At 41.9% G+C, this 23258-nt stretch overlaps 1 protein-coding gene across 1 annotated transcript in view; it reads right to left on the reverse strand.

Annotated features, from left to right (window-relative positions):
• CR1 (complement C3b/C4b receptor 1 (Knops blood group)) overlaps positions 1-23258 on the reverse strand; it is a 125456-nt gene that overhangs the window by 12019 nt on the left and 90179 nt on the right. Inside the window, exons 34-46 of the mRNA XM_015280699.4 lie at positions 22540-22624; positions 22030-22221; positions 20365-20532; positions 17849-18521; positions 13824-16603; positions 12284-12509; positions 11300-11455; positions 9452-9515; positions 8223-8396; positions 7061-7234; positions 4984-5157; positions 3372-3548; positions 2383-2553 (exon numbers count right to left, since the gene is read on the reverse strand). Coding sequence (XP_015136185.2) covers positions 2383-2553; positions 3372-3548; positions 4984-5157; positions 7061-7234; positions 8223-8396; positions 9452-9515; positions 11300-11455; positions 12284-12509; positions 13824-16603; positions 17849-18521; positions 20365-20532; positions 22030-22221; positions 22540-22624 — 5214 coding nt within the window. The remainder of the gene's footprint in view (positions 1-2382; positions 2554-3371; positions 3549-4983; positions 5158-7060; positions 7235-8222; positions 8397-9451; positions 9516-11299; positions 11456-12283; positions 12510-13823; positions 16604-17848; positions 18522-20364; positions 20533-22029; positions 22222-22539; positions 22625-23258) is intronic.

The following is a 23258-nucleotide window of genomic DNA, read 5'->3' on the forward strand; positions in this document are numbered from 1 at the left end:
AGAATGTTTCAAGCAGGCTCAGGACACATTAGTAATCAACTCACAGAGCCAAAAACACCAAGTGTTGCATGAGTCATTGCAAAGAGTGCTTTCATGTTGCTTCTGATGTAGACCACAAAGGCTTGGGTCCTGTAGCCCTCTTGTTAGGCAAATCCCTTAAATGAATTATAAAGCAGTTCCGAAAGATAATTTTGACATGTGTCACAAAAACATGTCAGCCCTCCCAGAAGAATCTTTGGTCCTTTCTAGTTCCGTTTTTGGGTGAAAGGAAGGGGGGAAATTGTTCTTACCCTTAGTACACCCAAAGGCAGGTTTTTCCACTTTGTCTTATTACACTACTCTCTGACCATCTGTCCACTTCATCATTTTGCATTTCAGAATAATTAACCCCAACACTTAATCCTCTGAACAGTCTCAGTGATTAGGTAGCGTTGGAAACAGGACGTGTTTGACAGTTCTTTGCATATCATCACTTCCAGCTTTTTAGCTACCAGTGTCAAGAAATTCTTCCAGCAGATGACTACAGTCCTGTGCATAAGGGTTAAGTGTTCTGTCATAGGTACTGTTCTGTCACAGTAAGAATAAGAAGTAAAACTGCTGATATAAAGGAGGCAGTTGAAGAATGCAGAGTGTTACAGTGTGGAGATAGCATCACAAAGTTTTGCTAAATATCTCTCACAGAGAGTAGATATTGTGCTGAGATCCTTTGAATTCCACAGCCACCATAGTTCAGAAAGAGATAATAAGATACTTGGTGAGCTTTTCAGAAAGGGCTCTGTAATTTATGAGTGTACATTTCCAAAAGAACTTTTGGATACCTATCAGCATCTGATATAACTCATCTGCTTCTACCATGGATGTCCTCTACTGGGCTGCTCAACAGCTGATTTTTCAGGGCAATGCCATGCCATGATCACATGGCTAGGAAAAACATGGTTTTCAGAGGCAGCTTCACTGTCCCGGAAATGTTCATAAGTTAAAACTCCACTTCTCTGCCTCCTTAAAACAATCTGCTGACCTGTGACTTTTAGGCAAGGCAATTTTAACTTGCCTAATCTGGAATTTTAAAAGAATGTCTGCTTTCACATAGTAGGGTAATTCAGATTAGCTAGGCCTTAACTTCATGTTTTGATGGCAGAATTCAAACCAAAAACACTGACAAAGGGACTCTGATTAGTCAGCTAGGGTCAACTCTGTATAGAAACCTCCAGCTCCAAGGGGTTTCTCATCTAAACAGAACGGTGGCAATGGAGGGAGGGTGTATCGTTACTTCTATTTTGGAAGTTGCTAAGGCACTTGCAAGAGCAGAAGCAGATCTGACAACTTTGATTATGGCTCCGATGTTCCCAGATCTCTGTTCTGGCACCTCTCCTCTTCTGCAGGAATTCTCGAGCTCTGGGAATGTCACTGCTTACGAGTTACCACTGATGTGCAAAGGTTTTTGCTTTTAATACATTTCTGAAGAAAAAACTGAGGCTCAGTTTATGGTGGCTATTGCAACAGTTGAGATAAGACTTCAGAATGCAGCTAACTTACACAGCTATAGATTCATCTGGTAGCAGGAGTGAGAACGGAAACGGCACAAGGCAATGTTTCTCCAATCAAAGCTCTATGACCTTGGAACTCTTTTGCTATGCCTTACCCTTGTTGTTAAGAAAGCACTTGAATATACTGATATCTGTTTTTAACTGTTAAGTTTGTGATCTACTTTTTTTGCTGGCTTCCTCCATTTTTCTGTTGAAAATTGACCATTTATATGAATCTTCTCTGTGGAAGAATTAATTCTGAAATATAAACAACTAATTTTTATTTTTTACTCAATATATCAGAAAGTGACGCCTTCATTCTGGCATGTCAAGGGTAAAAAGTTAAGACTATCTTTAGTTTTTTTGTTAAAATCACAAATATTCTGCAGTAATTAGTGTGCACTACATAGTAAGCTGTATCAACTTATCCATAAGTACTTTACTGTAAAAGGATTTTCAGGAACTGCCAAGCTCTAAGCACAGTGAAAGGCCAAGCAGCTTTTACTTTTGTTTTCTGCTATGCTTGATCTTTGGTTGTGAAAAAATGACTGGCAGTGCTAATTTGAAGCAGCTCAGCATGTCAGTAACATGACTAGTTCTGTCACTTTCTCGCAAAAGATGTGAGAGAAAGGATCAAAGGTGATGGTTACAAAACTGTAAGAATAGCCAGGACTAGAGAGAAAAACTGGGGAAGTCCTCTCTTTCATGTGGAAATAAAGCAATACTCTGCATTTAAAATGCCCTGGGTGAAATCACAGCTGCACTGAAATCAGCAAAACTTTCTATTGCAGCTATGACGACTCCTTCATACTTGTGGCTAGTTAAAAAATACTTCTGTCATTAAAAAAAGACTTACCTTTGCATGTAGGTGGTGTTGTCCACGTTCCATTTTCTAAGCAAATGCTCCGCAGGGGTCCCTCCAGCATATAACCACTGTAGCATGAGTAGGTGATCATATCTCCATACTGATAGAAGCTACCACGGATGAAAGCATTCTCTATGTGAGCTGGGGGCCCGCAAGATATCTCTAAACAAAAGAAATCATCCAGAGCCTGGTGAGCTACAATGCCTGCATGATATGGTTTCTAACTCTGGACACTGCTTCACCCACAGGACTCAGGAGATGCTGAGACACCTCTGATAAAAATGCAGTAAAGTGGTGCTTCACGGTGTGCACACTCAGGGCAAACCTGTGACATGTGAACAGCAGTGCACATGGAGATGGCCAGCAACAGCAGTTTTAAGCAACACAGCAATCAACCATATACAGCAGAAACTATGAGGTGGTCTCATGATATACATGAGGTTGAGTCTGCAGGGTGATGTCACTGCACTAGCCAATACTGTTTGCAAGAAGCCAAAAAATCTTTCAGTCATCTTCTGAAAAAAGGATTTTCCATCAGTGTTAATAAATACAATAAAAGCTTGCTTTTCCCTATAGCTTCACCATAATCTCACAAGCATTCTCAGGATATTCAGGGCATTCAACAAACAAATATGGCTGCAGTGCTTGCAAAATGTAAATTGAGAAGAAAATGACAGCTAGAGCCCAATAGACAGTAGTATGAGTGGGCATCAACTCATAAACATACCCTGAAATAACTGTTAGAAGGAAAAAATAGCTATTTGTAGAGCTTCTTTGGTTGTTTCTATGTGCCAGGGTCTCTAGAAGCAAACCAGCTCTCCATATGCAGATAAAACATCCCTCCATTCTGAGCTGCAGCTACACAGAGTACTATGCTAACAGGTTTGTGCTGTCACACTCCTGTGTGATACAGATGCTGTCAACAGCTGTATGGAACTGCAGGGATCTGTACTTACTGTATTGTGCTGTACCATACTTACTTTCACACTTAGCTGTTGTTGGAGTCCAAGTCTCATCAGCATTACAAGTGATCACAGCCTGCCCTTTCAACTGGTAGCCTTCCCTGCACCTGATGGACACATTCTGCCCGACGTAAAAATCCACCTCAGAGAGAAGGGCATTCTCTGGGATTATGAAAGGCACGGGACAAGGGTTTGCTGTTGAAAGAAAAGGAGTGAGGGAAGAGGAAAAAAGAGAAAGAGAGGAATGGAACTTTAGAAGAATTTCTGCAAATTTCAACTTCAACTCATATGAAGAGCTATAGAAATGGATGCTCAGCACAAGTCACATTTGTAATTTGCTGTAAAGTTATGAGATTTGGGTTATATATAATGATAAAAGTTTTTATTCTCTTCGGTCATAAAGCTTGCTACCATACTCTAATGAAGTCTGTGGAAGATAGAGTTAAGGATCTAAGTGAAAAGTATCTTACATTTTACAATCACATCATTCTCTCTTTCCTTCCTGCTTGCCATTGCGTTAATGCAAAAAATTTAATAAAAAGAGTCAGACTCATTCCATTCCTTGATTTGTGGGCCTGGACAGATACAGAGCAGCACAAACTCCAGATCCTTGAGCACAGACATTAGAGTTCAAAAATTCTATAATAATCTTACTTTCTACTGGCTGTAAACTTGCTGAGCTATTTTTGGATAGTCTATTGATCTCACCATGAGCATGGAAAAGGCTGAACTTAGTATACATCAGAGGTTAATCCAGCTTCATAAAACAAATATCCTGTGAGCCTGCTGCTGTACAAAACCTATAACGCCTCAATTACTACCATAAGACAACAGAAGATCTCAAAGGGATGGCTATTATAGGTGCGCACAGTGGACATAAGGTGCTATTTCATAAAATCACAGAATGATTTACTTAGACATTTAGTCCAACCTTCTTCTCAAAGCAGGACCAACTAGGTTGGGCCACAAAGGACCGTGAATAGCTGAAATATGAGTATTTTTAAGTATAGACGTTTCACACCCTCTCTGGTCCCATTTCAGTTTCTTCATATACTTAATTGGAACTTCCTTTGTTGCAACTTGGGTTCACTGTCTCTTAATCTACTACTGTTCACCTCCGAAAGAAGTTCAGCTCTTTTTTATTTCCACATTGCCAATAGTTAGACAAAGATGAGGAGGTCTCCATTGCCTTCTCTTCCAAAGGCTGAACAAGTACTTTTCTCTCACCTGCTCCTCATAAATCACGTTGCTGACTCCAACTGACCCTATTCAATAGCAGCTTTCCAACTAAAAGGAGTTACACTGAATACAGCTTGTTCTTGCTTGCATGACGGTAATGTCGTGCAAATGCACTCAGACAAAATAATGCTTTGGCAATCTCAGTAACTGCTTCCTTTGTTCCTTTGTAAAAACATGATGCACACCAGCAAATTTACAAACGTAGGTCAAACCGATTTTTTAAATTGTGAGTAACAAATTCTGCTCCTGACCACTCCAAAAGAAAACTACAATACACCTCCACCAATATCTGCAGAAGTCGCTCTCAATTACTACCATTATAAACTAAGAGTAACTAGCCTTTAATGCTTTCAAGTTAAAACCACTTTTTCACTGCAAAGCAAACACACACGTTTACAGAGAGGCAAAGGATTACTCCATCTTCCATCCCTTGTGCACTCTGCTGTAGGTTCTCCTTCCAAACTGTATCCGCTCTTGCAGAAATATGCTACAGTACTGCCAACTGTATTATTTTCATAAATTGCCTTCCCATTCAGCAAAGAAAGTGGCAGTTTGCATCTGGTCTCTGCAAAGAAAGAGATGTCATTAACACAGCTTGATATTAGACTTGGACTTGCAACAATTCCTGAGTTATTCACACAGTATGTTTAAAGTAGCAGCCACAGACTAATAAATCAAGAAAATCACTGAAAGTTTAGCAAAGTACAGACTTGCACAGAAGCTAGGAAAGGAGCTCCTCCCAGTGACAGATAAATGCTACAGCCACATGTTTATCAGGTCAGCAAAATTTGGCAGTGGTGGGGAGGACACCTTTATGACCTTGCACAGGGGTATGTTGAGCAGAACATGGAAATGGTTTTTTCTCACTGCTAAGAAATACCTCAGAAATTTTCCTTTGCAACTTCCATTTTGATAGACAAGAAATACCAGGTGAAATGCTGGATGGTGCAAGATGCTGACACTTAAGATACTAATCGTCCCCCTGAAGATTCTCTGCTGTGTTTCTGAAACCAGCAGGCAGTCAGTCCAGGTTGGGTTACTGCTGATACACAACAGACTCTGTTCCACATCCCATTTACCATTCAATTTTCCTGAGTGGTCAGAATAATAGGATGACTTAAGAGTAAACTAGCAAAGGCAGACACATGGCAGTCAGGCAACAGGAATAGAAAAGCTAGCAGAAGTGGTTGTGCTCAACCTTGTTCAAGTGGGTCTTTCTAGACATCGTGTTTATTTCAGCACTGCTAGTGGGTGACTTCTCTTAGGTGCCCCCTACAGTATTTAAGGCCTCCTCTCTGATGAGGACTTCCCCTGTCAAGTCTGCAGATTGCTCCTATAAGGTATGCAAAGCATTGGAGAACTGTAATGTGCAGTGAGCCGTGTACTGTGTGACCGCCCAACACAGCATCTGATGATCCTTCATGCAGTTTTCATGGCTCTGGTGACAAGAACCTAACACCTGCCTTGAGTGGAAGATCATTATTTGTCTTACTTCAGTGAAGCTGTCACATGCATGCTGGTCCCTTTTGAATCTGTGTGAACAGCTGGGTGTGGAGAGATCAAGTCAGCTCCATGAGAGAATGCCAAAGGAAACTAAGGCAAGCAAGCAGAATGTTAGAGTCTATCCTGGGAGACCAAGAGCATGTGCAGCAGGGACATGAACAGCCTGAAGGAAAGTGCAGTGGCAAAAAAATGGACTAGTGTATTTCTAAAAGAAAAAGTGAGAAGCACAGACTCTATCATTTCATAGCTAAAAGGCCAGGAAAGGATAAAACTCGTATTTAGAAGCTAATTATATTGCAATTCACTATGTTTCTATACACTTTATATTTTCAACAACGTCATCCAACAATCCTACCTCTTCATATTTGGAACCTCACTTTTTTTTTTTCTGTTTTTGTGTTGACCACTACTGCCCAACACATATAACACAGGTATTTCTTGCAGCAGGGCCTGTTGTGGGAGCATCAGAAAGCACTAATGTGCAGACTGGTATGTCATGCATTCACAGTATTTGTTCAAATGAGGATTGTGAAGGCTAAAGGCTGAGCTGCTGATACTGACCTTAACACAATCCTGTTGCTGGATTTGGGCTCAAAATTCAGAGAAATAATATCAGCCTGGCAACTGACTTGAAAAGGTTGCTGAGGGAAGTCCTGCATCTCTGAGCCCATTATCTTTTGTTAATGCTTTGATTTTCTGAGACTGTAAACAATGCCATCTCTCACTAAGATTGTATAATTGCAGAATATGAGCTAGGGAAAAAGGATGTCCAAGTCTCCTACTGATTTAGTAACAAACACTGTTCCTTTTGACACATTTCATTTTTTCAGGTGCCATTTTCGATATGTATCACTGAACTGCTTCCAAAAAGCAGCTTACTGCCTGGACCATGTGATATACATGCATATCAGGGAAGATACTCCTTATTCCAGATTAGAGCATGCCAGGCTACAGAAAATGTTTACCTTCACACAGTGGTAATGGCTTACTCCAGCTCCCATTGGCAAGACATGTGATATTCTGCGGTCCAACAAGGTGGTAACCAGAGCTGCACACAAAGGTTACATTACTTTTGTATGTGTTTCCTGTAGAAATGGCCTCTGCTTTTTCTATTGAAGGAGGCAGCCCGCAAGTAATTCCTAGAAAAGAAGGAAAGTTCTTGGTATTGTACAAAGAAGCCCATTCTGCTTGGCTTGTACACCCTGACAGCTCTATTCATAGATGGAATTAATGGAAAGATGGGAAGAAAGAAGTTGGGAAATACAGTGTGGAGAAGGGTTATACAACATCTTGCCTGCCCTCCCTCCTGGGGTACAAGCTGCAGACACCAGAGAGAGAACCCGTCCTAATGCATCTGACAGTGTTGTAAGCTATGAGATGCATTCAAGCAGATAGCAATACAGAACATTTCTTGTGAGCAAACCAGAGGCTACATTTTCAGGCTCCTCCACTCCCTGTACCCTGAAAGGTGGTCTCAGGATGTCTCCAAGAAAAATGAGAGCAGTTAAGAAAGACTGTGCCCACTTGTACCAGCTGAACAGTGGAGACCAGGCACACTCATCACAGCTAAGAGAGAAGAATCCAAGTGATAGGACATAACCACAAGAAGATGGAAAATAACTTACTGGTAGAGATAATAAAACATGGCCATTTTATTTATAACCTGTATGAAATAAGTCTTAAATAATTCTTTTCACGCTTGTACAATTAACTGTCTGCTGCTGCCCAGAACCAAGATTTGTTCCTAAGGAGAAAACTCTTGATCTCCAGACATGCAAAGGGTCCAGGATATATTAGCCTTTGCATTGCAGAGTCAAACCACCACAGCCTGTCATGATCAAGGCCTTGCACACCTTAATGTAAGGCAAATAAAATGCAACAGGCCACATTCCTCCTCTAGCAACCTGAGCATAGCATTAAGCTTGTGCTGTTTTAATATGCTGAAATGAGCTCCCTTTAGACCCGAGAGAGACTGCCAATGAGAGCTCCTCAGCTAACTTTTCCTCTAGCTCCTCCAGTTACAGCCCTCCAGCTGGAGGGGGAGACCAGGTGGAAGCCAACCAAAGTACTCTGCCAGTTAGCTCCTCCTGGAGAACTGCCAACATGTTGCTCTGCTTTGCTACTTACGCCTACACACAGGAGCAGAGGGGCTCCACTTCTTGTCAACGTGGCAAATTCTTCGGCTTGGTCCCTGCAGTTCGAAACCAGGGTCACAGCTGTAAAAAGCCTCGCTGCCAAACAGGAACTCTTCTCCTTGAACAGATCCATTTTCGATCACCTCTGGGGGCCCACAAGATACTCCTGTAACATAAGGGAATATGCTCCAGATACAGTGCACACAGCATACAGCCTGTCCTTCTCAGAGCTTTTCCAGAGTTTTCATTCTGAGAAGCAGGGAAAGAAGAACACAGTGATTTTAAGGGCATTCTCAGATATTTGCTGCTGAGTAGCAGAACAGTAGCAGAATCATGCTTTGTGCTCCTGGTTACTGCTGAAAGACAAAATCAATTGTGGCTGTGACTGGCAGGAAGCCTTGGGAAATTACACAGTTGACACCTGAAGTCAACAGCTGAAATCCATGTAAGTATTTATGTAGGCAACTTCTGTTTTGACGTTGCAGTCAGAGGGAATAAGGCATCTCGCAGAATCTAAGTATCCTTGAAAAGCAGTATCCATAGAATTACAGCTGCAGCTGTTGGTAACTGAGGTGGTCAGAGAACCTTAGGAATCCCAGGAACCATGACCTCAAAGTGGCAGAACTGCTTAGATTTCAGACACCACCCTTCCAAAATAGAGAATAATCTGCAAATACAACAGTTATTTCTTGTGTCAGTAACCTGATACAGGAATACAGCTCTCCAATTTGTCATTGATACTCTGTTTAAAGTTTCAGAAAAATTCTACTGTTCTGGTCTTATTTAAGCACGAAGTTAATACAAAATATTTACATTGCTTTACATCATTAATAATTTTCCTTTGACTTATCAGAAGATGCACAAAGACAAAACAGCAGAAAGAATGTCAAAAGCTCCTTTGGGCACAGAGCCCTATGTCTGAAGTAAAGCATACAAAAGTGGAGGTATTCAACATCAGCTGCTTTGGAACTTGCTTGCCCATCTTTCTTAGAGGCATAGGGGCACAGAGGTGGGAAGGTATAGTGATTTCCTTCACAATGTTACCTGTACACACCAGCAATTCTGGAGGACATCTCCCAGGGTGCAATCTGTGGTACTTACCAAAATTTTTTAGGCATACGAAGACAGTGTGAGTTACAAATCAGTTATAAAACACTGTGTTTTCTGGTTAAAACCACCCTTGACCACATTCATCAAGTGAGAAACTCAGATGGAACATACTTCTGCATGTTGGCACTGAGCCACTCCAAAGCTTGTCTTCTTGGCAAGTCCGTTCTGTATCACCCTGTGAAAACAGAGACAATACTCAAAAAACAATTTCACCTAGTGACCTTTTTTCTCCCTTTAATATCCAGCAAGCCCAGTGAACTTTGCCTTCATGTGCAAACCACATGAACAGGGAGCTGAACGCTACAGCCCAAGCAGAATGGGAAAGTGCAGATTATTGTTTGCAGACCAATTGCTTGAGGCCAGTTAGTCATTTCCCCTGTCCGTCTCCCTGGGGTACCACTGCTTTTGTCAGTTTTGCCATTCTTGTTCCCAGGAATGTGTTACCATGGCACATCTTCTCCTTCCAGTACCCTCTTAATGATAACTTAACTTGCATTCTTTTCAACAACAATTCAAGCCTGTGGTTTGTAAACACACAGTGCTGACTTTCATCGCGTCCCAAACAGTCCGGCTTTACATTTGGTAATAAATAATAATATTTCTTTCTCATGTGCATATTTTATTCATTTCTTATTTTAATCCAGAACATGAAGAACATCCAAAATTTTTCCTTGAGTTAATATGCTCTAATTACAAATCAAGCCCAATGAAAAGGGCAGCTGTCTGGAATAAGTGCTGTATGGCACTATGCCCACTGGGCTGAGCTTTCCAGAGGAAAATTAAAAAAACACAGGAAAACAAATCGACACTAGGTGGCGAAGCTGGTATATAAAGCACGGGTCATTTTTTTTACTATACAAAAGCTGGCCTCTTACCATCAAAAACACATTTAACAGCAACTCTACCTATCTATCTAAGTATCAACCCAATCCTTCATCCCTAGTGTTATTACACATGTGGCAACACAATGCAAATTAGATTTGCAGCTACCTGTGCACTCTCTACACTCTCCTTTTTATAAACACTGAATGACCAGGTGCATAAAGTTTGTATTTTTCATTGGTGTTACCGCAGTGTCTAGAAACATGAGACTGGATTTTGCTTGTACACATGGAACACAGAAGGGAGAGGCAGCCTCTGTCCTGAAGACCCCTTGGTGAGTGTGCTGTATACCGGCATCCCCTGGGGCTCATGACAGCCAGGCTATGCCTCAGAGCCCAGCTTCTGAATTCACTGCAGCTTTTAAAAACACATGATGGAACTGTGAAGTGGTTAGCATGCATCCTGAGTACTGGACATCAGAGGTGCTCCAGAACTCAGATAGAGGCAGCAGTGCTCATAATAAAAACAACATGGAGGCGTTCCCACCTTCACGAGTGGATAAAGCTGCCATTAAACGAACTGCAGTCTTTCTCATAAAAAGTTAAGAAAAAAAGAAATAATTTCGATACCGTCTATCAGTATCACAGAACTGAGGGCAGTGGCATTTATCAGGAACTTTGACTTTTGAACTCACAATGCTTGGAATGTTATGAAATTGAGGGAAGAATATGATCTGAGATCAGGGAGATAGTATGAGAGCAACAGGTGAGAAATCAATTCTTCCATGAATTAATACCAGAAGTATGTGTCATTGTTCACAGAAGTAATAAAAAAGTTATGTTTTCAGAAGGCTGGAATAATATTCACTTAAAAAGTAACACTAAAAGGTATTTGCTGAATACATATCCTTGACCAGGACGATTGTACTTGCTTCAGTTATTTCATTAACACACTGAATGAATACCCTAGACATAGCCGGAGCATTCTACATACAGTAATAAAAGCAGATACTGAACTTCTGTAGCAGCAAACAGTATGCACCAATGCAGAGCAGGCATAATATATTCTTACAGTCATCACGTAAGACTAGGAAAGGAAAACTAGAAGTTTAGAGTGCTAGGGAATGAGTTTGCTTACTTGTAGTTCGTAGCCAGGATCACATTTATAAAGAACCACATCTTTGTAACTGAATTTGGTGCCAACCACAAATCCGTGCTCTGGAGATTCTGGGATCCCACATGACACAGGAATGCAAATGTCATCAGAAAACTCTGGCATCCAAACGCCACTCTCCTGAAAAATAAGTGTGATAAAAAAGTGTGACAGCATCATTCTATATGCTAAATTCATATTTAAATGAAAAAAGTTAGGGAAGTCTTAGAATAAACATCCAATAGCTGTGGGCTTACAGATGTGGTTAATATGATGTTATCTGTGAAATCCTTAACAAAACTCAGTAATGTAAGTAATGTTTCTAGAAGGTCAGCATAGCCTGGAGCTTAGCTTTGGAAGGAGCGTTCAGCTTGGGCTTAAAACACAGGAAGAACAAAGTATGAATGGAGAGAGAACCTTGACAAGCAAGTTCCCTTGTACAAGGTCACATAACAGCTCATAGAACACAATGAGAAGAATGAGAGTTGCCCGGTCCCATGTTCCATACTTTTCTCCTGTCTGAAAGTTCCGTATCATGACTAAGTGCTTCAGCTGCCAACCCCAGTCCTCTAAAGGAAGCCTGATACCCGAACAGAAAATCATCAAACACATTTAACTCCTGCTTCAATTGATCTTTTTAAGGGCAAAATAAAAGCAGACCTTAGAAGTACTAATCCTGTGAGAAGTACATGATTTATTCTCTGAAATGTGATAAAATGAATGATTTGAAAAGGACAGCATTAGTTTTTGACGGAAGAATAAAATGTTAATTACCAGTTCTGAAAATCTACATGAAGAAAGCTATTAATTGTTCCTACTGGAGAACAAGAATGCATGCTATGTTTTGCAGGATATGCTTTACATTTTTTTGTTGTGCACAATTAAAAGCCAAAAGCTAACCGGGCAAAAAAAGAGGACTCCTCAATTCAAAAGAGCCTGCAAAATAAAAAAGTGCAGATAACAGTATACCTTGCACGTGGATGTGCTTGCTCCCACCAGAGTGTAGCCTTCTACACATGACAAAGTGATGTTTGTGCTCACAGTGAAGTTGTCCCCGAGTACTATGACGTGGGTGATATTTCCTGGGAGGGAACACTTTCTGGGGCAACAGGAAATACTTTGAGGAGACCACTGTCCATCTTCCTGACAAGTGCATACATCCACCTCTGTCACCATTGTGTAGCCTTCCAGGCATCTGCAACAGAGCACAAACATCTGGCCACAAGGGTACAGCTAGGAATGAAGTGATCTGCTCATTACAAGGACAGTCATTCTTCAGCATTAGCTGTTCATAAGCACACCCTGCTAGAAGCATGCTTATATCAAATGTATTCCGTTGCCATAGCCAGAAGTTTCAGCCTTCAGCTGCTTCCTGTTGCTGCAGCACTACAAGGGAAAATGAGTTGGTGAGTTTAGTGCTTTGAGAATATTCAGTGCTTTAGTGCAGACCCTGTACTGCCCTTCCCTTTGTAAAGAGGGCTTTTGCTTAATTGAACAATCATAGACTGACGAGCTCTTACAGCTTCTCAATTGCCAATTGCTGAATACCTGATCTGCAACTTCCAGCAATTCTAAAGCTGATCTTACTTTCTTTCAAGAACAAACCAAGCCTTAGGCTTGCCAAAGGTTGCTTGCTTAGAAGTTCAAGGTTGATTTGTTCTGTGCCACATGGTGCTTCACCAAGATCAAGTCAACTGGCTTGTAGGATCTGGCCAGCAGTGGATTTACTTGTAAGCAAACAAACACATCCCCTTCACCTTGTTAAAAATGGAGGGGAATGACTGATTCTGTTAAATTCACCTACATGCTGCCCTCACAGGTCTGTCCTCTACCATTTACTGTTTTTACTTCCAAAACAACATATCCCTTTCTGCCAAGGAATTATAGAATCACAGAATTGCTCAGGTTGGAAAAGACCTTAAAGATCATCAAGTCCAACTGCGACTTGATGAAATTCTTCTTGGAGAATGAGATTTACAGTGTGCACATTCCAATAAACTAACAGAAATCTCTCCTTCTTCTGTGTGAAAAAGAGTGTGCATCAACAGCACTTATTGACAGCACAGTGTTGCAATGCATTAGATGAGACTACAGGGGATAAGCCTCTCTGTATTGTTCCAACATGAAACTGAAGCTGGAAGAATTAGTAAACGGGGTGCCAAGAGGGGAAAATAATTCTGTGTCTTGCTGACTGTTCTTGCAACCTGCTAAGAAAAGCTCCATCTGCAGAGCATTGTTTCAGAGGAGAGGAGGAAGGCAGAGGAAAAAGAATCCAAAGGTGGTGGAAGAAATAACTTGCTGAAATACCCTGCTGGAGTTTTCTCAGTGGTCCAAATAATATTTTGCATGTGCGTGGGGATGTGGACTTTGTCTATTTATACAATGATAAAGCATACATTTTCTTCCAGGTCTTCTAAAAACTTAAGACTAACTGAGTGTGCATAAGCTTTCCATTTTAATTCCTTAACAGAATGGTTTTACAGAAATATCACGGCAACAGTATTCTTACCTGTACTGGACCTTGCTCCCATAGGTATGAGTGCTCCCAAGAACCTCTGCATTTGGGACAGAAGGTGGTGGGCCACAGCTTAGCAGTTCACAGCTTGGATATGGCTTTTTCCAGACACCTGTCTCCACACAAGTTAGTTCTGGACTCCCCCGCATGACAAAACCTGTCAGGCAGGTATATATGACAGTATTCTCATCTGCAGAGCTGCTCCCATTGATGAATGTGTTGGGGATGATGGGTGGGGAGCCACAGGAAATCTGCCCGCAGCGAGGAAACCCAGCACTCCACTTGCCAGCTGTCTCACAGGTGATTTCAGAAGGCCCTAGCAGTTTAAAGCCCTCCAGGCATTGAAACTGGGCACTTTTCCCACAGCTAAAATCTTCACCAAGAACGACCCCATTCTGAACCTGTGGGGCAGGACACTCACAGAGGAGGCAGGATGGAAGGCTTCCACTCCAGGAGCCATTGGACAAGCACTGCCGTAGAGGATTACCATGCAGTTCATAGCCCGGAAAGCACACATACTGTGCATATTCCCCGTAGGTGAAGTCCGAGCCATTCAGAAAGCCATGGGAGATGTCTTCAGGAGGTCCACAAATGACCGGCTCACAGCGTGGAGCTTCTGAATCCCAGTTACCATCACTTTGACAGGTAAGTGTGGACACTCCTTGCAGATTATATCCTTCATTGCAGTGATACTGCACTTCTTTCCTAAATCCAAAATCTGAGCCACTCATTCTCCCGTTGGGAAGAGGCGGTGGCACAGGGCAGGTCACAGCTTTGCAAACTGGAGTAATTCCACTCCAGCTTCCATTTGTAAGGCAGACTCTACTCCTGTCCCCATCTAACACAAAACCTTCATTGCAGCTATACTCTATACGCTTCTGGAATGTGTATTCCTCCCCAGCCACCTGACCATTCTCCAAAACTAGTGGTGGGCTGCAGGAAACAGGAATGCAAATTGGTTCACTACCATCCCACTTCTGGTTCTCTAGACATCTCCTCTCTGTGGGGCCATTTAACTGGTAGCCAGGATCACATTCATAGTAGACAACACTCCCGTAAGTGTAGTTTTCCCCTCTTACTTTCCCATTCATAAGCTGTGTAGGTGAGCTGCATGTTATCGCTTTGCAGTGTGGAGCAGTGTCACTCCACTGCCGATTTGGTAAACACAGTCGTGTGTCAGAGCCAATAAGTGTGAATCCCGGCTTACAGGTATACTGCACCATGCTACCAGGAGTGTTCTCAGTAAAATGTAAAAACCCATTATCTGGTGGTGACAGCAAGGTGCACTCTATTGAAATGCAGGAGGGGGCAGTGCCATTCCAGGCCCCATCTTCTTGGCAAGCTAGAACAGGGTTTCCCAAGAGCTCATAGCCAGAGTAACATGTGTATAGAATGATAGTTCCAAATAAGAAAGTGGTTAGCTGCATTGCACTGTTCTCCTTTGAAGAACTTTTCAAGTTCTTCAAATTGTCACCCAGCAATGTACGTGAAAGGGAGGGACTCTCTGTCACGCTCTCCTTGTTGGAATGCTTTTCCCAGTGTCTAACCTGCATGTACTCCCCGAAGTCAATGTGAGGAGGCAGGCCACAGTCTGTTGGGAGGCATGTAGGAGTGGAGCTGGACCAGCCTGATTCTTCACAGGTCTGCATGGCAAGGCCAGACAACTGGAAGCCTGGCACACAGCTGTAAATAACCATGGCCCCGTAGCTATAATCTGCACCCTCCACAAAACCATTCTCAATGGGCTGAGGGGGCTGGCAATTTATGGCTTTGCAGGAAGGAGCATCTGTACTCCACTCTCCTGTCTCTAGACAGCTTAGTGTTTCCTCTCCTTGGAGCTGGAAACCTCTGTCACAGGAATACTTAACTGTCTGCCCATAATGGAAGTTTGTGAATGAGTATCTGCCATTGAGGATCTTCTTGGGCCGTGGGCATTCAATAGGTTTGCAAACTGGTCTTCCTCCAAGCCACTGGCCATCTTCTCCACAGAGAATAGTTGTGTTCCCTACCAGTTCAAAACCTGGTTTACATGTATAGAGGGCTGTGCTGAGGAAGGTGAGGCCCTGCACATCAACAATGCCATTCTGAATTTCTTCTGGCTGGGGGCACTCCACAGGAATGCACTCTGGCAATGGCAAGCTCCATGAGCCATCAGCCTGGCATCTGATAGTAGGCTCGCCTTTCAGTAAAAACCCATCTACGCAGATGTACTTCACGGTGCTACCAAAATAAAGGGATGAAGTCAAGGTGTCACTGAAGGGGACATACGGAGGCGCAGGACACTGTACAACTTTGCAGAAGGGAAAGGAATCATTCCACTGTTGAGAGGGCAGGCATTTCAGAACAGAGGAGCCATGCAAGACGTAACCTTCTTTGCAGGAAAACTGTACAACACCAACTTGATAAGTCACTTCCCTCAAGACCAGCTGATTTTCCGCCAAGGGTGGTTCTGGACACTTTGTTGGCATACACTTTGGGCTTTGCTTTTTGTTCCATTTCCCAGACTTCTGACATGTCCAAGAAACATCTCCAATCAGCTCATAGCCCTCTTCACAGAAAAACTCAACTTTGGAACCTGTATCAAAGGTTTCTCCCCTGGAGTATCCATGCTGAATGGGTGGTGGTTTTCCACAGCTGAGGGGAACACAGCGAGGAGGTGATTCACTGTACCACTGTCGATTGGCTTGGCAAATAAATACTGAGTTCCCAACCAGATGGTAGCCAGACTCGCACTGATAATTTGCCTGATTCTCAAAGAAGTGTCCAGTTGTTTCCTGTAAAAATAGATAACACAGGGACGTATCTGAAATGAAAATCTAAGACTGGGGTAGTGGGAGTCTGATTGCATTACTTTTGTTCTCTTGATCTAGCTTTTAGCCGAATTCCAGACAGCAGACAAGGCTGTCTGCAAAGAAACAAACATGAATTACAGATGCAGCATGTCTTTCCTCAAATGATGCACTCTGCTGTCAGGAAATGTGAAAGCACCATCAAAAAGAAAAGAGAAAATTTAAGGTTTAGAGAGTAAATCTAGAAGATATTTCCTTCTGCATTCTCCTGTCTTTGACCAGTGAGACCAAAAGAAACATAAATTGAAAGACAGAAATATGTTGAGAGAAGCTGCCAGGAAATGGACTACTGTAGCTACAGTTCTTTAGATCACATGTGTATCCAAGACTGGAGTCTTCAGATGTACTACTACTAGGGGACTTTTATAAGTGTCCCATGTGTAGTTGCAGAGTCTTCAGCAGGCAGCTGAGAAGTCTATCAAAGTTGCAGAGCTGAGATATTAAAAAATGTCTCCTAATCACAGAATCACAGAATCACAGAATGGCCTGGGTTGGAAGGGACCTCAAGGATCATGAATCTCCAACCCCCTGCCGGGCAGGGCCACCAACCTCCCCATTTACTAGACCAGGTTGCCCAGGGCCCCATCCAACCTGGCCTTGAACACCTCCAGGGACGGGGCATCTACAACCTCTCTGGGCAGCCCGTTCCAGCACCTCACCACTCTCCTGGTAAAGAACTTTCCCCTGGGGAAGGAACACCTAGAGGAGTAAACCTGCCTAAGGAAGACACTCCCAAATGATATGCATTAACTAGAGGATGTATATGTGTGGACGTCCAAACAGAAATTGTTGCTATTACTGCTAGAAGTTCATATAGGAATTGGAATGCAAAAAAACCCATTTCTTAACAAATGTACACTCCCTAGTGGCTAGACTTAAGTAAAGAGGGTAAATGTTCAGGCGAACACTGCTAAAGAAATTCAAAGCTAAATTTTACAGTAATGTTTCTGATCTTCCTTACCACAGTATTACCCTTAGCACAACACAGATTAAACAGGTGCTACAACTTTGGGCTTCCACAAGGAGATTTTTAACCTTAGGCATTGTTGCAAAGTAATTTGATAGGGAAAGGACAACTTCTGACCTCAGCAAGGAAATAGCATCAGTTATGAAGATGTATGAAATTTGCTACGCTATTAGGCAGATGAGAAAAAAACTCAATTTTTTTACCTTAATAAAGCCATTCTCAAGTTGGGGAGGTTCTCCACAGGACACTGGGTGGCATGTGGGCAAATTACCACTCCAGCTGCCAGTGGCTTCACAGGTACGCTTCTTTTCCCCCTTGATGTAGAACCCCTTGTTGCAGCTGTAGGCTACCACTGCTCCAAAGCTGTAGTTGGTCCCACTGGCATAGCCATTGCTAATGTTGGGAGGTTCTCCACAGCGAACTGGAATGCACTGAATGCTCAAAGGAGAAGGATTCCAGATGCCTCCTCGAAGGCACTCTATCTTGGCCGAAGTATTCAGAACAAAGCCTTCCATGCACTTGAAGCTCACGATGGAGCCAGCTGGAAACCTGGCTTTACTGATGGACTCCAGGATGCTGTATGAGACAGTGGATGGCTTTTCACAGAAATCAGCTACGCAGTAAGGCATCTTCTTGCCCTCTGGAGGCACCCACTTCCCTTCCGCATTGCAAAGCAGCTGAGAGTTATCGGCCAGGCTGTAGCCATCTGAGCAGAAGTAATAAGCTATATCGCCATAAAGGCGGTGGCCATTCTCTGGTGATGCATTTTCCACATGGGGTGGTTCATCACAGGACACTGCCAGGCACTGCTGGTGGCTCACACTCCACTCACCACTAGCTAAGCACTCTATGGTTGCAGGGCCAACTAATGTGTAACTGTGGATAAGAAACCATATAGGAAGTCAATAAAACACTGTCAAATACCACCCAGTTTCTTAAGCCCCCACAGATAATAGTTTGTTAGCACTCCAGAAGACAAATAGGATCCTTTACAACAGCTACCACCAATTTCAAATGAAAGACCTCAAAGCCAAACTACTCTATGGATGAGATGTCACAATAACACATATGGTAAAACACCTTGAGCAGAATACAACTCTCCGATCTGTCTGTCTGATTACTATTCCTAAACTTCCATTTTGACCGAAACTTTTCTACTGCAAATGAACAAATACCGTGCTGGGACATCCTATCCACTCCTCAAAGAAACTATCCCACCCAGAAGTTATTCTCATTTAGCAGGACGGAAGGGAGAAGGAGATGAAAAGCTCAGAAAAAGTCTTCTGGTTTCCTGTATTAGCTGCATCAATCTATTTTCACACTTGCAAACAATGAGAAGCTTCTTAGCAGTCTATCTAGAAAAGGTGTTGCATGTAATGATTTTGTAAAATCTTAAAACTCCACTGTAAAAAAAAAAACAATATAAAAGCAAATATTTTTAATATTATATTTTACAATGAAGTTCTACAGTATGATTACTCTTTGTGCAGTTACATTTCTTTACTCTGTATCTAGGATGGAGTAACAGGCATTACTCCATACTGCTCATCAATCCGCTCAAACTCCTGCTGCTTAAATATGAAACATGTCATCTGTGTTCATCTCTTTGCTCGGTTTTAAATTCTCTGTGGTGTCACTTACAAAAAACAAGTAAACAGTACCTATTGGAAGGGTCCCAGTAACTTTTTCCAGCTGCAGGCTGGAAACCAGTTGTTCAGATTTTGATAGCAACTTCTGTGAAAGTGCTTTGCCTTCTTTGTAGGGTATGTTTTCAGAAGAAGTGCCTATTATGTGCTAATGTTTATTATTATTGATTCTATTCATTGCCACGTAGTTAGCAGTGACCCTCCTTAAATGCTCCTATCCCATTAGAAATACTTGCAAACAAAAAAGAAGCAGCTTTTTGAATCTTAATGTAATAAAAAAAAGAGTAAGAAAGATTTATTTCAATGTTGTTACAAATAATATTGCAAAGCTAGTTTAAAAACAGCATGCTGGTGTATTAATCTACCTTTCTGTCATCAACAAGAAGCACAAAATCCTCCAAGTCTGACCTTGTGAAAGCTCTTCATACATGCTCTGTCTTTTGGACAGATCAGTTTCAAAAAGTTCAGAGGGACCTCTTAAGAGCTGTAAAGATATGCATGTGCATAGCTTCTTCCACTATCTCAGGCCAGCATTACATTCATGCTTGACCATCAAAATGGAGCCATGAAATTTGTTCTGAAAAGTCCCTACGTTGCACAGATGAAAATCAAAGAAAATAATACACCTCAATAAACAAGTAAAGTTTTAAGTAACCAGAGTTTAAAACACCAGAACGCCTGTGTTACTTCTCAAAACAAAACAGCACTCTTGTAAGTGTGATGAGACATGGTGAGTTCTTTATGGTCACAGCCTTGAGTTTACCAGAGAAGTACTAGGTGTAGCTCCAAGAAACTCATCTGTCCTGCCCTCTGAATTCTCTCCATTCTTCTTTTCCAAGTATATTCAGCTGTCGTGCAGCTGACTGCCTTGGGAAATGATTTGGTGTCTCATACTAACCTGACAGCCTACGGTCTCCATCATATTTAATTCCCAGGGAAGCAAGACAGAAGCAGTGACAAAGTAATTCATGAGCACCTATAAAGGACTTGTGAAGCAGCAGAGGACAAAGCTGTATGGCCTGCAACAGTTTTACTTGTCCTGAATATTAGTCCAGCAGTACTAAACTACATACCCTTCCTTGCACGTGTAAGAGACCGTGTTTCCGAAAGTAAAGTTATTTCCTTCTATAACCGCATCTTTGATGGCAGGAGGAGATCCACAGGAGACAATGCTGCAAGCTGGAGGTGTGCTGTTCCAGTTCCCTGAAGATGCGCAGACAAGTACAGAAGGTCCCTGAAGGCTAAGACACAAAAATCGTTATTAAGGCTGCTGCTTCAGGCTGTGTGAACAGAGAGAACATGAGGTGCTTTCTTTCTATTTCCTGGCCCCAGCAAAGCCAAGTGGGCTCTGACATCAGCAGAGTTCAGAATCTCACCTTCTATTCATGAAAATACAATGTTGATGCTATCACAAAACTGGTTTTCAGAATGCTGTGACAAGAAAGCTGTTGGAATTAATTTCGGACCTCAATGTACTTTGCACCCACACACTAAATTCTGCTGCAGTTATGACCATTTTTGAGCAATAGAAGGTCATGGGGTGTTTAAATATTTATTTAAGCTTAAAGCACCTTTCCTAAGAAAAGAGGGAACTGGGCTTGTTCATTCAGGAGAGGACTGTGGAGATACCTCACTGCAGCCTCCCAGTACTTAAAAGGAGCTTATAAGCAAGGAGGAGACTGATTTTTTAGATGGTCTGATAGTCCCATCTCCTGATGGGACAGGAGAGAATGCTTTTAAACTAAAAGAGAGGAGATTTAGGTTAGATTTTAGGTGGAAATTTTCACTCAGAAAATGGTGAGGCTCTGGCAGTGCTGCCCAGAGAAGCTGTGAGTGCCTCATCCCTGGAGGCATTCAAGGCCAAGTTGGATGGGACCCTGGGCAGCCTGATCTGGTAGGTGGCAGCCCTTCCCACGGCAGAGAGGTTGGAGCTGTGTGGGTTTTAAGGTTCCTTCCAAGCTATTCTGGAATTCTATGATTCTATGTTTCTCTGATGACTGAGTTGTATACCATCAACACTCTGCCTATCTTGAGACTGGCAACCACACCTTAGACTGAGACCTGATTCACTCAGGTACGTAAACACTGTATTTGTTCAGAAAACTGAGTGAATGGATTAAACATTTACCAGATGAGCATACCTCACATACCTGCCTGCATCTGGACAGGGGAATGCTTGCAGCAGGAAAAAGCAAAAAAATAATCAGACCTAGAGGTCCACATGGGGCCATTTTTTTTGTCAAAGTACATCTGCTAGATACAAGCAAATATCAAGGACAGGCAGTAACTCGCAGTTAACACCATATCCTTGAATACAACATGACTGTATTCATTTGTAATTGCAGTTTATTAGAAATGTGTTTACGATGTGCTTGATTACAAATGTAAAACAGAATAAAAGACTACCATAAACAACTGCTGCAGACCTTTGAGGAGTAAATGATGTATATTCAATATTCAAGATATGTATTTGAGCTCAATGGTAAAGTGAAAGTGTTGCATACATGCATACATATACATGTGTGGCAGAATCTGAACGATCTTGACATAATTCAGTATGAAAAGCAGGAGCTACTTCCAAGATTTAAAGAAGACTTCTTAAATTTTCTTTTAGCATTTTAACTTTTTGAGCAATCATCCCAGCCCTGTCTATTTCAGACGTAAGGAGATCTTCCAGCAATTTTTTAAATTTGGAAGCATGCTGCCGAAATTTGCCTCAGGAATGTTCCAGCATTTACCTGTATCCATTATCACAACTGTATGACACAGATGAAAGGTAGGTCGTGCCAGTGAGTGTGTATTTTCCATTGCTAATATCCTGTGGGATAGGGCATGTCACCATTTCACAGGAGGGGGGAGGATGGTTCCAAACACCATTAGCAAGGCACATAATTTCCTTTTCACCCACTATGCTGTACCCATCTTTGCACCTGTATGAGAAACAAAAGAGTTGCTATCAAACACAGAGCCTTTTATGAACGTTTATGGCCTCTAATTGGCCACCCCTTTCCTGCCTTCATTGCTCATTTACTTTCTCTACAGGGCACAGAAAATTAGTATGCAAGTAAACATTCAGCTTTGCTAGTGAACAGCCTCAGTTATAACCAAGTATCTTTCATTTACTTAAACCCCAGCTTGCTCCTCTTCATTTATTTCCAACACTTTCTGAATTCTGACATGCTCTTTCTGGTTTGCTGCTAGATGCTCAATTGATTATTAACATGAGATATCAAATGTTAAATTCCTACCTGTATATCACCTTACTGCGGTATGTAAAATTTGAGCCCCAAATGGCACTGTTCTCTGGAATAATGGGACGACCACAGGATATAGCTTTAAAAAGACAGGATCACAAGAGAAGTTGATGCAACACAAATTAAAAAAACATAATTTTATTTATTTTCACTAAATAGGTTTGAAAAGATATAAACCCCCTGGAAAAACTGAGTTCTTGGATAAGCTGCAGCTGACACTCAAGGCTCTTTATTTGTATTCAACTTACGGAATGATTTGACTAACTGGAAATAGGTAGCTAGAACTGTTCCGCATACCGTACACTTTACCATCAACACAACTTCATGTCCACCTCCTCCTAAGGACAAAATCTTTATTTTTTTTCTTTGCTACCCCTTCCTTTCACTGTTGCCTCACCTCATTTTTTCTAAACAATGGTTTTAGAAAAACACCTGGTTTTTCTAAAACAATTTTCACAACTGTGCCATGTATGTCTATGTGCACCATCCTGTTGCATCTTACACTGAGACACTGTTAATACTTTTTAAGACATTATTTTCCCACAAGTTGCTTGAGAACAGGAGGCTGGGTGGAAAAGAAAGACATTTTTAAAGCTTACATTAAGAAGAAGGTAATGAGATGAACCTACACCTTTGATACTTTGGAGAATCTGCAGAAGCATTCCACTGTGAATATGCAAACTGTCAGAAAAACTTTAGTTGGCGCTTACATC

The sequence above is a fragment of the Gallus gallus genome, chromosome Z (assembly GCF_016699485.2).
Source record: "Gallus gallus isolate bGalGal1 chromosome Z, bGalGal1.mat.broiler.GRCg7b, whole genome shotgun sequence".
In the NCBI taxonomy this organism is placed as follows: Eukaryota; Metazoa; Chordata; class Aves; order Galliformes; family Phasianidae; genus Gallus; species Gallus gallus.